Here is an 11,977-nt window from a genome sequence, read left to right as displayed (position 1 = left end):
CAAGCACATGAAGACAATAATCGCAACAGTGGCTTTTGAAGGTGTAAGAATGTAAATATTATGCAAAGACAGGAAAACCTACAAAGTATATTCATTGCTTGACTAGTGCTTTTATTCAAAACAAAGAAAAAAGGACCAACTGTGGAATTATTTCCCTTGGTGTTTTCTTTATAACTTGTAACTCACTGTTCTGCCACTGGTATTTGGAGAAGGAAGAATAAAAGTACCAAGATGACGCAGTCTCCATTCCTCCTAGACTGCTGACATGGAAAAATGTCTATTTTTATAAGAAGCAAAAGAAAAAAAAAAAAAAAAAAGAGAAAGAAAAACAGTTTCACTTCCCTGGCTATCAGAAAACCAAACCCAAGAGTTTTAGTTTAGAAATTGGTACAGCCAATGTGGGCTCTTTAAAAGACAAATCATAGAGCAGAACTCCATTTTGACAAGCTGCCTAGAAATATCTTACATAAAGAGCTGCCCCAGGGAACTCAAATTTCCTTAACATTAACCTGCTGAGGGGGAAAAAAAAAATTACATCCCAAACCCTACACTTGCATCTCTCTCTTTCGTTTTTGCCTGGGAGCTCAGCAGCTGAAATACAGAAGCCTGGTTTGGTTTCTTGCAGATTTTCTTCCCAAAGCTGAGCCCAAAGGTGATCTCCTTTAGTGTCCAACAGGGCATATTCTCACCCTGCAGCCTTTTTGACAGCAAAGGTCTTCACTCACTATGTTCTTCCTCAATTATCTAGTTACCAGCTGTAGGAGAGTGCTGGTTTTTTATATCTTTGAGGCCTCCGCTCATTTGTAACTAGATCTACCTGGAGTTACTGTAGTAGCAGATGAGATGCATAAACACAAAGTGTGAGTCCATAAATCATCTCCTTAGAATATAAAAGGACCTGAAAGGTGGCAGACTTCTGTACTTCTTTAGGGGGAGAAAACAACTTAAAAAAAAAAAGTAAGAGTTCAGTTTACTCTGCTTTTTTAATGGAAATAAGGCTTATGAGATCACTCATAAGCACTCAGACACGCGTGTGCTGTAATTTCCTCCATGAAACTATCAACAAATTTAAATTAAATCTAACAGAGAGGGAGGGAGGGAGCATCTTCTCTCAGAAGCACAATTTCTACAGGTTTCAAGAAAACAGGCAGCTGGCTAAAGAGAAATATCCTATAAATTGCCATTGAGGGAAATGCTGTAACACAAACTCCACTTCTATTCTGTATCAGGCAACCCAAACATTAGAAAGATCTTATTAGTGAGAAAAAAGGAGAAAGGTTAATTTCCTCATTTCTGTTTTTTGCTAAGCCAGCCACATGCCAGGAACTTACAGGTAGCTTAACTCATTCCTTTGTGGAATTTGGGGGTAATTATCTGCCCTAACTTTAAAATTAAGAGGATTAGAGAAGCTGCCCATAAACCTGCCTGATCCCAGCAGCACCAAATATTGTTCTACAGTACTATGGAGCAAGATTTTATATGTGGAAGGACGTGGATATTTACACCATCTACTTTAACGCATGGTGCTCTAAGTTTGGAGGCAATAAACCCTAGGCTCATCAGAGAAAAGCTTTTCTAGAGGCAGTGCAGAACAAGAGTTTCTGCTCCATTTTCTCATTCTTGCTCTCATAAGCAAGTGAAGGACACGAAGCTCTTAGCATTGTCCAGTTCAAGCTTCAATATAAGAAAGACAGTTTCTTGCATTGTTAATTAGAGAGACATGAAAATATTTTGAAAGACTATCACATTTTCCTTACATACCAGATAACTACAATAACCTTGGGGAAAGCAATTTTAGTCTCTGAAACCATATCTGAACAGTCATAGTTGTCTTCAGTAAACTAAACAGCAACCAGTAAAGCCCACAGCTTTGTCACTCAAATGAGGATACAACCATAGGCAGAGAGTTGGCAAAAATCGAGGCAAAACACTGCCTTATAACCTAAATGACTCAAACATGCCTACCCGTTCTCCCTTGATCTTCATGAATCCATCCAACTACACTTGGTTAAATTAATCCCTCATGACATAGCTTGTCATTTTATCAAAATCTAACCAATGCAGTTACATTAGAAAAAAAAATGAATTACTTGCCGCATTAAGTAATCATAAAAAGACACCACTATCTCATTGTGCAAAAACCAAGTGTGAAATGGAATTAACTGTCACAGGGTGAATTTGGTGAATGCTATTTCCTATCATGTATTTTGAAAATAAACTTCTAAACCCAGCAGAATCAGCTTCCATGACGATCAAGTATGTTGACAATAATGTATATTTTTACTTTATCTTACAGTTCAGTAGCACTAAGTCAAAGGAGGAAAGGTAACAGAATATGTGTTCAGCTTGATGTTCCTGGCTAGCGGAAACATACACTTCTTCTTTTACTAAGGTTTTGAATGTTTATCAGTTGTAACATAAGCCTTACATCCAAGAGGAAAACATGATAGTCTTATGAAAAACTCTGCTCATTCAGTCAACTTTTCTGATAGTAGCGTGCTGGTAACTAACACCCCAAACTACAGATTTGCAAGTCATTAGGTATCCACTTAGCAAATGGCTAAAAAAGAATCTCTCGTTCTAAGTAAGAGTGAGTGTCAGCAGTCTTATAATTTCAAATACTGTAAGATAAAGCAAGAGTTTCGGTATTAGTAAAAACTGCTATTAGTCAGTTCGGAAGGCAGACACCCATCCATACAAACCACACACATATAACCCGGCATGGTCTCTATTGCAAGAAAAATAAAAAATAAGTCACTAAGACAAACTATGCAACATTTTTCCTGTACTAGATTAGCACCTACTACTCTACAATACTTACATTTATTAACCTTCAACTTGCTTCCATCTACTGGAATTGGATCTATATAATCCCAATAATATTCATAAGACCAAAAATACTCAGAGGAGTTTGTTCTGTTAGCCATCTCAGCAGTGCATTTTAAACCAGCTCAGAACTCCAACCAAATACTTTTTTTCACTGTACTTCAGTGCCCTCAAAAAGAGATTGCATAACTGATGCCTATGTAAATCACTCTGGGGTCCCGCAGCTCAAGGACTGCCTTGGTACTAAAAAACATCTAGCAGCAATGACTATTAATGTCTGACAAATATGAAACTGCAGCCCTTAAAATGTAATCCTCGCTTCCTGGTGGGCAATAGCCTTATTCCTCAGCATATTTGAAACTCGGATGTCAAGTGACCCAAGAACGGGCTGGACGAGTGCCAGCTGGGTCACAAACTCTTTCCTCTCAGAAACTTGCAGCAACGCAGCGCTCCCTGGAGCTCCTGAAAACAGGTGGCCTGAAAGACATTCCTGACATAAAAACGTAAGTAAGACCTGACAAAACACTTCATAAATAAAGGCCGCATTGGAATAACCACGCATTTTGCTTTGCTACTTCTTCATCCCTTCCACTCTGAAGGCAATGGATGGGAAGGCAGGCTCCCAACCGAGATGAAGGCAGACCAGCGGAAGGCGTTTGGCCCACAGCAGCCTTGTGCCTAGGCAAACACACATACACCTGCCTCACTGAGGTGCGCCGAACTGCAGTTGCTCACACTAACGAGAAACAGACCCTCGGGCAGGTCCGTCAGGTGAGTTTTGGCTGCATCCCTGCAGCCCCCGGGGTAGGCTGCAGCCGGGGAGGCCAGGGCCGCTCCCTCAGGCGCCGGCCCGGGCCTCAGGGAGGGAAGGCGGGCCTCCCGGGACACAGACCCTGCAGCGAGGTACGCAAACGCAGCGCAAAAAAGCGCCCGGTTCGTTAAAGGCAGCTTCCAGAACACGTATCGCCATCTTTCCCCTGCCTCCCCACCGCTGCAGCACTCGAGCTCCCCCTGAGGCGTCGCTGAGGCCGGTAGGACCAGGCCTCCATAAAGGACAGCGGGGGGGCAAGCCCCGCCGATAACAGCCGCGGGGGCGGGGCAAGGGCCTCAGTGCGCGTGGGGGGCGTGGCCAGTGGCGGTGCGTCCCCGCCCCCCAGGCGGGGCGAGCGGTATTTCCACCACACACAACCTCCCCGTCCGGCAGCGGGCCGGTGTCACTTCCGCTTCCGGTGTGGACGGTTTGAAGGCGATGGCGGGTAGCCTGTTCCAGCCGCCGGGCCTGGTGGCGGAGCTGGACTCCTCTCTGTCGCTGCTGGAGGCCGGTGACGGCAGACGGGCGGCGGCGGCGGCAGAGCAAAAGCAGGCGGGGGACGCAGACCTGTTGCCTATGGTGTTCCTCTGCGCCGGCTGCAAGCGGCCCGTGGGCGACACACTGAGCTGGGTGACCAACGACGAGGAGGCGGGCTGCATCCTGCTGCGCAGTGAGTCTCAGCCCGGCCCCGGCCTGCCCGTCACCCCTCGGCTGCCGGGCGGCCGTTGGTCACCTCCCTCCTTTTCCCGCTCTCCGCAGGTGCGGCCGGTAGCGTCTCGGTGGACCCGGAGCGGAAGCTCTCTAAGCGGCCCGGCGAGTGCGGATGGTGAGGCCCGGCCCCGGAGCCCCTCTACTGCCCCCGGCGGTGTGTGTAGGGTTCCCCGCCTGCCCCCTTCCCTTCCCTTTCCCAGGTAGCCAGGAGGCCCTGGGGAAGGCTCTGAGGAAAAGCCAGATGAACGGCTTGCCGGGTGCTGGCGGTGCCCCGTGGCACCTGTTCCCCGGGGAGTTAGGGCCTGGAACAGACTGCCAGGCGATCTGTGCAAAGTGCTTATGATGTGCTAGTCTTGCTGGGTTCAGCCGGCCTGAGGAGCCGCTGCTGAAAACAGGCTGAAAAATTAGTGCTTGTAATTATAGTATGTATGGCAGGAGTGAATGCTCTAAAAAAAAAAAAAAAAAATAATCAGAGTGGATGAACTTTTTTAGAATAGGGGTGGGGAGAGGTGTTTCTTCTTTTTCTCCCAAATAAATGTTATATATTTTACTTACAGCATGATTGAAACATTATCCTGCTCTGGCTGTTCAATGACACTTGGTAACATCTATAGATGCACCCCAAAGCATCTTGACTACAAGAGGGATTTGTTCTGCTTCAATGTTGATTCAATTGAAAGGTAAAGGCAGGATTTTTATTGGTAAGCCTGCTAGCTAAACTTCACCAAACACACATTTTAAAACTGAATATGTGCTTGAGGCTCTCACTTAACTGTCCTACAGTCAAAAACTCTCTAGAAAATGAAGATGTGCTATTGTATTGGTTTTAATTGGTATATGGCACTTAAAAGTGGTTTTAAAATACTCTTCAATAACTATCCTGAACTAAGTCTCCACAAAAGAGTGCTTTTATCCAAGCATTAATCTAGTAAACAGTGATACATTATCTTTGTTTCTATCTGGGCTAGGTTGAATGTTTCTGCTTTTTGATAAGTTCCAGTTTATTTTGCTCTCTATATATGGATGTTCACCTTCCTAATCTGGACAGGTTTTTTTCTCTCTCCACAGCTATGATACTTTGATTTTTCTATGGCAGTAAAATTCTCTGAAACACTAACATGGTGACAAAATGGCATTTTCTTGGGCAGTAATGCTGATGGCTGAAAGAAATCTTTCAGCTCATGTGACACTGTTCTCAATGTCTGCATGCTTTTTCACCATATTCTGTAGCACCAAAATTCCTGACTGTCTCTTGGAGTTCTGACTTTCATAAAGCGGTGGTGTCTTGGTAGTTCTGTGCTGAAAACTGTTTTCATTCCACTGTACAGTTTGTTTAAGAGATTACCAAATATAGATATTCTTTTAATTGTCACTGGAATTATGCTTCCACTTTGCTAGCGGATTAATCATAGTCACTGGGAACAATAGATGAGTCCTACATTTGCTTTTTTGCCTTCAGAGCGAAAAGGGCATGATCTAAACTGTAGTGTATCAGTTATATTCTAGGATCCTCAGAAAAGCAAGCTCCTACGGATGAGGAACCTTTAACTCTTGAAAGTCGAGCGGTCTTGGAAGATGTGCTACAAAGGGTAAGATTTAGACTTGTATTGTTCTGTGTTTAAATCACTTCTTCTAGAAGATCTTAATATCCTTGAATATTTTCTACAAAAGAGAAATTTCATCCAAATGAATTCTGTGGGTTTCAGCATATGCTGTAATACTTTATGCTATTAATATCTTGTTATGCAAGATTTTGAGTAACTTTTGCTTCAGTTTTAATGGTAACTAGCATTTTCTGTTCATGAAGCATGGCTTTATATTCCTATGTCTGTAACTAGGATTTCATTTCTCATTAGTTCTGATTCACTTCTCCAGACTTTCACTTAACTTTTAGTCATGTCTCTTCTGTCTTTCACGTAAACCAACTTAATGCTTTTTTTCTGTAACTTTATTTTATTATATAATATTTTGATAAAAAGTTGACATTTTGCTCTACTGAACACTTCTGATTGCAGGTAGCAAGAAGTCAGCTCTGAAAGCTGATGGTTATCTATCAAAAGCTGAATTATGGAACTGACACTAAGGTTGAAGACAACCATAGATTTGAGAAAGTATGGAGAGTTAGAGTTGAGTGAACTTTCAGACTATGGAAGTAGCAGGAGTAGAATCAGATAGGATTGGTGATGCAAGATCAAACTTGAGCACTTACATCTATGCTTGCTCTTTATACTGTCAAGTTCTTTTTATAACCAAGTATCTTTCCCTTTTTGCTTCACAGGCAGACACTGTATTAAATGCTCTGGAGACAAGACTGACTGCTGTTGAATCAAGTATGGCTTCTCTTCACAATAAAGTCTGAAAGAAATTACATGCATGAAGCTTAACTGCAGGAGAAAGACCCATGTGAAACTTTGTCCTTGTAATCCTCTGGAATCTGTGGGAGCATTGCAAAAGCTGTGTCAAGAACTGAAAGACGTTGTTGGCTCATGCTGCAGTAGAACAATGCTGACTATGAGTTTTCACCATAGACAAGGAGTTCCTTTCTGTTCTATTAAAAGGATACCCCAGAAAGAAATGGAATTTTTAAAATCAAGTTTCTGTAGACTTCTAGCTTAAATGTAAATATTTATTTAAATTGTTATCTCTGAAAGCAAAGCATTTCTCTCCTGACTTCCCTGCTACTCAGTATCTACTGAACTGAGTGTGCTTCTTTTTCCTAAACCAATAAAAAAAAAAAGCTTGTGTTCTCTGAAGGAACAACATGTCATTTTTCTTGTCTCCAAAGCCTTTGATTGACCTGTGCTCAGAGATGAGAATGGCACAACGAACACCTGTATGGGGTGGTTTGTTTATTTTTTTTTTTTGCAAGCTCCGGGCTAAAATGTTATATAAAAGAATGCTTTAAAAGCATTAGATAAAATGGATTTCCATGCAGTATTGAAGATCATATGTTTTACAGCTTCAAGGGGAGGAAAACAAACAAGGCTAGTAGCAGCACACTTTAAAGCAAAGCTTGGTGTATATTTAAGCAATGAATCAAAATGCTAATTAAGAACGCTTGTTAGTATTTTGTTGTTTAATGCTGTTATTTCTTTGATCTTCTGTGTATTTAACTAATTGTCAGGGTTTCTTACATAGTGTGAGTGTTCAAAGTAATTATATTTTTTTTAAAATAAAACAAAAGCAAGCAGTTGTAGTCTAAAGGAAGAATAATTTTGAAAAGGTCTTTGTTACCCACTGTTACTTAATTTTACTACTGCTTTAAGTTTTCTCCAAAAACCTAGAATGAGTTTCCAGCTGTTCTCCCCCACTGGTAGGCACTGTTTCTCTTAAAGCTTCTCCCCCTGCTTCTTCTCTATTTACTGATTTGTTTCGAAGTAGTACTTGAGTCTAACCTGTAGTGATGGGTCTCTTATTCTTTCATGTTCAGGTAACTAGAACATTTTCTTATTTGCATACCTGCCAAAGGAATTGTTAAAAGCACTAATTTTTCCAATCAAACTAATCCAGTGTAACTTCTGAGGCAGTTTCTTACCAACATTCAAAAACTTGTTAGAGAAGTGACGTAGTAGATGTCATCCTGGATGTCCGAAGAGAACCACGAACTCTGCCCTCTAATTGAAGGTTAGTTGATGTTTTTCATTATATACAGAGTGTGTTTTTATTGGGGAATGTTAACAGTTGATGGCTTGATAGGTCTGCCTTTTTGGACATAATACTTTTTCCAGATATGTATATTTTTAACATATTCTTTAGCTGAAGTTTGAGACAAGGCAGCATAATCTTTTACATCTATGTTCTAACAAAGTGGCAGCAAGACATGAAGGTGCAGAGATAAACTTGCATGTTTTTCTGATGCTTTCCAATCCAAATTATTGGCATGTTAGAGGTGGGAGATTGAATAACAATGTTTATCAACCTGGAGGTAGTTTCTAAGTGGGCTTTTATATTTGTTCCATTATATTCTGAAATGACTATTTTAGATCTTCTATTGATGGAAAGAACCAGGTTTGCTGGCCTCAAGCATGACCTGTGGACTTAAACATGTTCCTTTGTTAAACATAGAGTGCTACTAACTGTGGCTCAGAGTGAGTTCTTTAGATTCACCAGCTGAGTTCCTTCTGAGATTCTTTTAGGTAGTTTCCTAGCACCTGTGTCCTATATATGTTACTACTATGTGTAATGAAAGTAAAATGTATATATGTAAGCAAGTATTCAAAATAAGAAATGGCTGCTTAAGCATGTGAATTCTATGACTATCCCTCTTTTCTAGCTACTGTGGGGAAAAATACATGCTGCGATGGAACGTACACAGGTAACATGTTTTAAGTGTGTGTTAGGTAACCATTTTTCTCCTTGTCTTAGTGTTGTGGTCTTCTATATCTTTATTGAATACCTGCATTTCGCATCAGTGTATATTTAGAACAATGTCTCTTAGCATATTGTAGGTGGGAGCTCAAGTACATTAACACAACAGACACTCTTAAAATAGCGTTTCCACACTCTCAAGGGTTGCCAGCTGCTGCTTTGCGAAGGTGTGTAATGAACAGTCTAATTTTAGAAAAAATTTCATAAGGATGTAGAGATATTCATATCTGCATGGGGAAATGTGTGTATTTGGGTATGTACATTGTTCCAAGGAGCTGAAATAATTTTTTTTAATGTGAAGTTCAATTAGGAGCTAGTATCTTGAGTAGTTAACTGGGCTAAAGGTAATAAAATAGAAAATTTCTGTTTAAATGAATAAACGGTGTGTTATGGTACAATTGAACACTTTTTAAACATTGAACTGTAGTTTTTCCCTAACCAAATATAGTAGCAAAGTTTTAGTGTGCCAGCAGGATGTACAGTCATATATAAAAGGTATGACTCCTTGTTTAATAAGTAGTACCTATTACTGGGTGACATTTCCCTCTATACCCAGTTTCTTGGTTTCTACTCTCAAATGCAGGATAAACAGGAAGATTAATTCTCCTTTGGGGGAATCTGCATGCTGTATGGTGCACTTCCTTATACTTGTCCTGGGCACTTTGTGCATTGTGTGCTGGGAGGGAGGAAAATACCACTTTGGGTTCTGTAACTTTGTATGCTGTTAATTATGTCAGGGATTTAGTTCAAGTACAACAGTACCTTGTAGCTCTTTCTGATTTTGCCCTTTAGAGATAAAGTGATATAACATAAAATACATATCTTCAAAGGAATAAAATTGAGGTTTCAATATCCCCTGATTGAAATTTTGGAACACCTTTCTGTGTCTTGAAGACTACCCCAAAACACTGATAAGAATAACAGGCAAAACTTCACATGGACAGAATCCACTAGCAGGAAAGGAAGAAGGAAGACAATATATGCTGCACAAAGAATGTATTTAAGGATGGATAGTGCTGCATGCGTTCTCTGTAATTTGTTAATAGACACATCATGGAATTGCCAATTGAAGAAAAGTGGCAAACATACTTAGCATACCTGTAACATCTTTTGTATATGTATAGTATATTACAGTATATGCTTAGGAAAGATGAAAACTGGGGACTAACTTAAATGAGACTGTAGCTTTTATAAGCTGTTTTGGAAGAGGGGATAGGTAATAGGCAGGTGTCGTGGAAGGAATGGTGCACTTCTCTTGAAAGAGAAGCAACAATATAGTGATACTAAACAATGATTTCACAAAGTTTGGTAGTAAATCTGACAGTTTTGACAAGAGTTGATGGGAAGGCACACCTGGTTATTTACTGCATAGAGGGACAGGGTCAGACAGAACTGCCAGGGAGACCTTCCTGTTGAGTCTTGAGATTCAGAAAGGACCCCGTTGCTTTCTAAATTCCTTCTCAGAGAGGAGTCTAGGTGTGGCTGAATCAAATTCTAGTCCTGGACTTGGTCAACGGTTTATGTCTAAAGGATTATATATGCACAATCAATCCTTTATATCACTTAACATGCTAAACTTTGAAATATTAGCTGTTAATAACTTACTGAGGATGTGTTGTGGCAAAGAGTCTTAACCTCGAGGAATAATCTTGAACGGCTTCCTCACTCAAGGGGAGATCCTGGTGTGCAGCCCACTGTCGTGCACAAGAGCTCAAAGGGCTCTTGGGCTGTTCATTATTTCTGGGGGTAAGATGATTGACCTGTAGTCATATTCGCATATCAAGCACAGTACCAGTATTGTGGTTAGGTGGGCAAATGGCTCAAGTTAGCCCTTGGCTAGTGTGTTATCTCTCTCGCCGAAACCACATTGAGCCGGATGCAGCATCATGACTGCATGCAGCCATTATGAACACCACAGGTGGTTATCGCTTGGGCAGGGTTGTGGGAGGTAAAGGTCAGGCTAGTGGTGGAGCACACTCTCACAACATGTTAGCTGTACTTTAGGTTATGTCCAAGATGAGCAGGTTTTGAATGGTTTCTCATCTTTAATGCTTTTTTCGGAGTACCTAATTTCAGATTTTAATAAGCATGACTCAGACTTTCGTTTGTCCTAGTGTTCCTTTTATGACTGTAGAGCATTGTTTGCTAGAGTGTCAGTGTGTCTGAAATACCGGTTATATTCTGTAACTGTTTAACTCAAAGCCAAAAAAACCCCTCATCCTCCCAACCCCCACATCTGTTTCTTTAGCCCTAGGTAATGCTGACAGGAACCTTCCCACCTGGTGCCTGCTGACCTACCTACTGTTGCAGAAAAAAGGAATTTCTTTCCAGTTGAAAAAGCAATGATTTATCTCCTTTCTTATATGCTACTATGGAGGAAGTTTGTATCAGTACTTGAAAACTGTCCCTAATAGTTTTCTTTCCCAAATTGATCTTTGCCAGAAATGCTTGTATGATTTAAAAGGATATTGGTCAAGGCTTCCATTGGTGGTAAATGCCTTGTAAAATAACAGCATGTCAGCTTTGATAATAGTCCTGTGAATGGCATGTATTGGGAGCATGAATATGCACTATGCTTCTATTTTCCATATGGGAAAAATTTAGCCTACTATGGTCCTTAATCTTCTTAAGTTGGGGGAAAGCTGTTACATTGTAGTCATGTAGAGGTATTGATGAATGGGCTGCAAAGCATTTAGCAGCACAGACATGCTTGCCCATAAAGGCCTGGGAAGCCTTAGGGAATGATCGTGAGGACAATCCCTCCTTTTTGCACAAGAATGGTTAGCAAGCTCCGTGCTGAGTTTGGCACCTGGTGGCATTTCCCAGGTGTATTTATGTCTTTACAGATGACACTGATCAAGTTGCTGAGGTTAGAATTTCAAAGTTGCCAAGATGCTGGAGTCACAGATCAGGGTTTTTTTGTTGTTTGTTTTTCTTTTTTATTGCATCAAAATTTCAGGTTAGGCTAAGACTCCTAAGTTAGAGATTGCCTTTGTTAGTTTTCCAAACTTAGCACTGTAGCAGAGGCTGGACATACCTTCCTGGGGACATGTCCTAAACAGGCAATGTTCTTTACTGAGCCTAGTAGTTCCTAGCTAATCCATATGGTAATTATAGCTCTTGGTTTCAGGAGATGCCTAAAAGTTGAAGGTATCAAAACTTTCCTGGCTGCTGTTCAGCTTTTTGGTAATAAAACAGTAGAGATGAGTAGGAAATAAGCAAAAATTAATGTTCTTATCTGGATGTGATTTCTGCTTTAAA

General features: G+C 40.9%; 1 protein-coding gene across 1 annotated transcript; it reads left to right on the top strand.

The window, feature by feature from the left end:
- Window positions 1–3,425: 3,425 nt before the first annotated feature.
- On the top strand, window positions 3,426–7,548 carry MIS18A (MIS18 kinetochore protein A). Its single transcript, XM_074155900.1, has 5 exons — window positions 3,426–4,307; window positions 4,397–4,463; window positions 4,906–5,028; window positions 5,844–5,937; window positions 6,627–7,548. The coding sequence occupies exons 1-5, from the start codon at window positions 4,076–4,078 to the stop codon at window positions 6,705–6,707; spliced, it is 597 nt and encodes a 198-aa protein (XP_074012001.1). The 5' UTR covers window positions 3,426–4,075; the 3' UTR covers window positions 6,708–7,548.
- The last annotated feature ends 4,429 nt before the right edge of the window (window positions 7,549–11,977 follow it).

This window comes from Numenius arquata, chromosome 1, assembly GCF_964106895.1.
Source record: "Numenius arquata chromosome 1, bNumArq3.hap1.1, whole genome shotgun sequence".
Classification (NCBI taxonomy): Eukaryota; Metazoa; Chordata; class Aves; order Charadriiformes; family Scolopacidae; genus Numenius; species Numenius arquata.
The sequence above is the reverse complement of the archived record's forward strand: the minus strand, read 5'-3'. Positions and strand labels throughout refer to the sequence as shown.